The sequence below is a fragment of the Protobothrops mucrosquamatus genome, unplaced genomic scaffold, assembly GCF_001527695.2.
Source record: "Protobothrops mucrosquamatus isolate PMUCROS unplaced genomic scaffold, P.Mucros_1.0 scaffold864, whole genome shotgun sequence".
NCBI lineage: Eukaryota > Metazoa > Chordata > Lepidosauria > Squamata > Viperidae > Protobothrops > Protobothrops mucrosquamatus.
The window spans coordinates 96,345-102,344 of NW_015387119.1; the positions used below are offsets into that span (position 1 = coordinate 96,345).

General features: G+C 38.5%; 1 protein-coding gene across 1 annotated transcript in view; it reads right to left on the bottom strand.

Annotated features, from left to right (window-relative positions):
* Window positions 1-6,000, bottom strand: part of MYOM2 (myomesin 2) — a 75,291-nt gene that overhangs the window by 47,058 nt on the left and 22,233 nt on the right. The window contains exons 10-11 of the mRNA XM_015819152.1: window positions 3,352-3,493; window positions 812-1,011 (exon numbers count right to left, since the gene is read on the bottom strand). Of these exons, the coding sequence (XP_015674638.1) occupies window positions 812-1,011; window positions 3,352-3,493 (342 nt within the window). The remainder of the gene's footprint in view (window positions 1-811; window positions 1,012-3,351; window positions 3,494-6,000) is intronic.

A 6,000-nucleotide genomic window follows, 5' to 3' on the forward strand; every position in this document is an offset into this window, starting at 1 on the left:
TTGTTAAAGAAGTCATTGCAGTTGTTAAGTGACTTATATGGCTGTTAAGTGAATCTGGCTTCCCCCATTGACTTTGCTTGTCAAAGGCCAGCTGGAAAGGTTACAAATAGTGATTGCAGAACCCCCAGGACACTGCAACCGTCATAAATACATGCCAGTTGCCAAATGTCTGAATTTTGATCACATGACCATGGAGATGTTGCAAGAGTCATAAGAGTGAAAAAAATCATCATAAGTCATCTTTTCCAGTGCTGTTGTAACTTTGAACAGTCACTAAACAAGTCAAGGACTACCTATATATAGAGCGTGAGACAACTGTTGAAAGTTATTAGCCATAATAGTTCACAATGGGACCTCCACTCTGTGTGTGTGTGTGTGTGTGTGTGTGTGTATGTATGTATGTATGTATGTATGTATGTATGTGTATGTATATATACACACACACATACATATATACATATATAAATACATACATACATACATACATACATACATACATACATACATACATACATACATACATGGAAATATGTGGAAGAGAAGTTCATCCTGCAGTGGATAGACAATGGCTAAAATGATGATGATGATGATGATGATGATGATGATCATACATACATACATACATACATACATATATAGGCTGAAATCATAACACTTATTTTAAATAGCCATAAGTAAGCTTGCAAGCGTGATTTATGGCTGGCTTAGAAATTAAATGTAACCTGCCCCACTCATTTAGCAGCAAGATTCCTCATTTATAAGTCTGCTTATAATTTCCCCTGAAGAAATATGGCTAGGTTTTTTTTCTTACTCTGTGATCTCTCCAGGTCCACGGGGTCAAGAGCTGCCACGGCATCAGAGGATCTTGAGGGCCGGCTGATCCCTGCCTGGTTGACCGCCCTCACTCGGAAAATGTAGGAACGCCCTTCCAACAAGCCGGTGACTGGATATTTGCAGATTTTTAAAGGAGCATCATTGCATTGCACCCAGTTTTCAGTACCCACTTCACATCTGGTTTTAGCAAATGATAGAAAGATGGAGAGGAAAACTTCATTTCCAAGGTTTTCTAACAATCTGCCAAAGCTGTGAGTATGATTTCTTTAAACTGAGAAACTGGATGAATCAAATGCCAAATATAGTTGAAATGAAGTAAGTATAAAATAATACGTATTAGGATAAAATATTGTAACTTCACAGGTATACAGTGAGGAAAAAGGAAATTGTAGTGGCTGTCTCATGGACTCATGGACATGGGCAACCACAATGATGTTAATTGGCTGCCAAATAGTAGGCACAACCAGGCAGTTGTGGTCCTGCTCCCTTTTACATGCACAACCCTGTCATTTTAAAGCCAATGACTATTGCTCTGGAAAGCAATAGCAATAACACTTAGATTTATATACCTCTTCATTGTGCTTTACAGCCCTCTCTAAGCGGTTTACATATTGCCCCAACAATCTGGGTCTTCATTTTACCGACCTTGGAAGGATGGAAGGCTGAGTCAACCTTGAGCCGGTCAGGATCAAACTCCTGGCAGTGAGCAGAGTTAGCCTGCAATGCTGCATCCTAACCACTGCACCACCAGGGCTCCCATGTACCTCCTTCAAGCCCTGGAAATTTCCTAGGCAAGAGTTCAAAAGTGGTTTGTCCTTGCCTCCTTCCTAGGGCTGAGAAGTATGATTGGCCCAAGATGTCACCCAGCTGGCTTTGTGCCTAAGATGGAGCTAAAAGCAAGGTCTCCATATTTCCAGACTGGTGCTTTAACCACTAGCCCAAACTAGCACAGGCACTCTCCTAAATAGCCTATCCAAGGGGAATTGGATAACTTAATGGATGACAAATCTGCCAAGGGCTGGTAGAGTTGAGACGCAAGGTAGAGGATTGTGTGCCTTGAAATAATAATAGCAGGGCAGCAATGGCAAGAGAGGGGTATGTTTCCGTGTCCCACTTCCAAGTCCCCTTCAAGGAATTTGGCAAAATGCTAAACTAAGTTGGTCCTTGACCCGAACAGCAGGGCCACTTTTATATAAGTTGAACATGGGATATTTCCCAGGAAATGAATATGATGACTCAGGAATGTTTGACAATTTGACCTATAGGATTATGTGGAACGGACTATGCATGGGTATCTTTAGCAGGGTCACTGAGTACACATTCAGTGAAGTTAATGAAGCTTGGACATCAGTCTTTGGGGATAAATAAGATCAGGAGAGCCAGTGTGTCTAGTGGTTTAGGTGCTGGCCTAGGAACCAGGAGACAATGTGTCCCTCCTTAAGCATGGAAGCCAATTGGATGATCTTGGGCCAAACACTTTTTTTTCAGCCCAATATAGTCTCGCAAGGTTGTTGTTGTGAGGAAAATAGGAGGAGGAAGGAGTTCTAGGTATGTTCGCCTCCTTGAGTGATTTTAAAATAATAATAATAAAGACAGGATAAAAATCAAATAAATAAAATAATAAAATAAAATAATACCACTATCACCTAATAAAAAGGGAAATTAACATATTAACCTAACAAGTAAGAAACCAGGAAGTAAGGAACTAAATGATCCACATGTGTATGTCAATCACTTGATAATTGTGATCACCAAGTAGCAACTTGCAGGGAGGGATGTGTAGTGTAGATCATGCTTGTGCCATAATTACAGTGACTATATTTTCTCAGAAAAAAATACAAAAAAAAGACCTGAAACAGGGGCAAATCTGAAAGAGGTTCATTAGATAAAAAAATTGTGATTGTTTAAACTCTGCTTCATGAAGGATAATTCAAGAGCAAAACAAAAACTTGACAAAAATGTATATTCTAATAAAAATATCTAAAATCAAATAGTACATGTAAATCTATTTTAAAGAGACAATTCAGGTCCTATAGTTTTCACAGGAATATGATAGGATTGTACACGATTAAGTCATCTCATCTGCAAGGTAAAATTTAAATGACCAAAATAAAGGACTAAAATGAGTTTTTAAAAAAAATTAATAAATCTAAGACAGTTTTCTGAAATAAAGGACTGATCTTTATAACAAAATATGTGTTATATATTTTATATCCAGGACAGGCATATTCAATGGAGTAATCGTTTTTTCAGGGCTAATTTATCACATATTTGAGCAATTAAAAGATCTTCACGTATGTGTAAACCAATTCAAAGAGATCCAAACTGAGCTGGAGGTTTGTAACTTGTTGATAAACCACAAAATGCCATAAATTCCATTGAAATAAAATTTGAACAATATTATAGTAACTTGCCACAGAAAGCAAAACCTACATCAAGTTCAAAAACTTTGTCTTTGGAGCACTGGTAATGTATTTGAAATACAGAAGAATCAAATGCTACTCCTTCCACATTTACCTGTCCACAAAATAGCCGATCACTGGAGCTTCATGGGTTGTATTTGGTGGTTTCCAAGTAACAATAACATAATCTCTGTTGGCATCATGGCAGCCCACATCCATTGGTGCCCCGGGGGCCCCCATCACTAGGGCATCAGCATCTAAAACCCCAAGAAAAGCTCAGATAAAATCACTCTTCTATAATTCAGCTATTATAAACATGACACCATAAATAACACTACTGGGTAACAGTGAGGTTTCCCTCCCAATCAAGTGAATTCATTTTATACTCCATTCTTTTACTAGGAGAAAAGCACACCAGCATTAATTATGCTGTCTTCATTAAGGGAGAATATTTGTAGCTCAGGGTGGAAATGAGGGAGTCCTTGGTGCTCTCTGAGCTTGGTTGGTTGTTGGTGGGAATAGTCTTGGAGACTTTTCGGTTGGGCTGTTTATTGTTGGCTTGTTTGGCAGTTCCTCGATTGGATATTGTTTACTTCTTGATTATTGGTCTGATGTTGGCCATAGTGTTAATCCATACTCATCTGGGTATTGATTGCTAGTGGGGAGGTGTTTGGGTCTTTTTTGAGTTGTTGATTGTCTCTTTTGCATATATGTAGATGCTGTTTATGTACATATGTCCATTGATAGCCAATTTGTCAGAGCAATCAACACCCAGATGAATCAAAGAGCCTCCAAGACCAGTCTCACCAATACTGACAGGGCAAGCCACTACACTTTACATTAAGAGCAAACCCCATGCCTTACTAGCACTAATGATGTTTCCTAGTTTGAGTAATGAAATGTCTGCTAAGAAAACAACCAAGCTCAGAGAGCACCAAAGACCTCTCACCGTCTTCATTGCAGATCCCTATTCTGTATTTTAGAATTAGAATTAGAATAATAGAGTTGGTAGGGACCTTGGAGGTCTTCTAGTCCAAACCCCTGCTCAGGCAAGAAACCCTATACCATTTCAGATAAATGGTTGTCCAGTCTCTTCTTAAAAACTTTCAGCGTTGGAGCATTCACAACTTCTGGAGGCAATTTGTTCCACTGATTAATTGTTCTGTCAAAAAATTTCTCCTTAGTTCTAGGTTGCTTCTCTCCTTGATTAGCTTCCATCCATTGCTTCTTGTCCTGCCTTCAGGTGCTTTGGACTGGAGAATAGCTTGACTCTCTCTTCTTTGTAGCAGCCCCTGAGATATTGGAACACTATTATCATGTCAACCCTCGTCCTTCTCTTCATTAAACTAGACATACCCAATTGCAGCAACCACTCTTTATATGTTTTAGCCTCCAGTCCCCTGATCATCTTTGCTGCTTTTAAAAACAAAGACACAGAATGGTGCTGTCCTTACTGTTTAGTGTGAGTCATGTTAGGGAATGTGATTGGGGGATTCCCCAGACTGAATTTCCCCTTCCACCAAACAACACAGGCTGTTAGCAAAAACATTCATCAATAACTTTTCCTTAATAAAGGAAAGGCTGGGCCTCGGGGATGGAGAGTAGGTGAGTTTTAACCAATGGCTACATCAATGATTTTAGTCATCTATCAAATCTTGCTCTAGGTTTTATGCATGGAATAACACTATTCCGGAACAGAAGTCTGGAACAGGTCTGTTCCAAAGCAGTGTATTCTGAAACAATTCCATATCCATGTCAAAAGGAGACCAAAATGGAGGATTGCTAAAAAGATGGTTGCAGAGTATAGTGGGAAAATTCCATCCTAAATTATCCCTCTATTCTGCTAATTGTCAGAAGCCGCTTGGACGTCTTTCTTGACCAAGTTGCTTCTCTTGAGATATAGGGACAGGGAGCATGTGAAATTTTAAAAAATAGTAATTGCTGCTGAGAATTTGCAAGAGACTATCATTTATGGATGATGGGAGGAGGACCCTCATGCCCACTAAACCTCACCTAAATTTCTTGACTTCCTTTCAGCTAGAGAAAGTAAGAAATGTTAACCACATCTTGGGAATTTTTTTTAAATAGAGACAAGATTTGCTTTCCTGTTCAGCCTGAGCTCAAACAATGGGGACATTGTAGATCATAGACAAGTTGGATTGACAGCTGAACTGTTCTAAACAGAGTAGGATATGCTACTAAAGGCTCAGTGTTACTATAGATGGGCAATATATAAGAGGAGAGCCCAGTCTGAAAGAACCGGTCTCTCCAGCTGATAAAAGCAGAATGATCCTGGAAAACAAAACTCAAGTATGAAAGAGAAGAGGGAAGGAGCAGTCCAAAGTGACCAATCAGAATTAAGCAGATCCCGGATCTTGATTGCTTTAATTTAATTTAATTTAATTTAATAATTTAATTTATATACCGCCCTTCTCCCGTAGGACTCAGGGCGGTGCACAGCATATTAAAACAGACAAACAAAATACATCAAAGAACAAAAAACCCCCATAAAACCAAATTAAAAGCCAAATATTAGAAGCTGTGTGTCAATTAAAATTTTCTTAAAATTTAATTTAATTTAATTTAATTTAATTTAATTTAATAATTTAATTTATATACCGCCCTTCTCCCGTAGGACTCAGGGCGGTGCACAGCATATTAAAACAGACAAACAAAATACATCAAAGAACAAAAAACCCCCATAAAACCAAATTAAAAGCCAAATATTCGAAGCTGTGTGTCAATTAAAATTTTCTTAAAATCA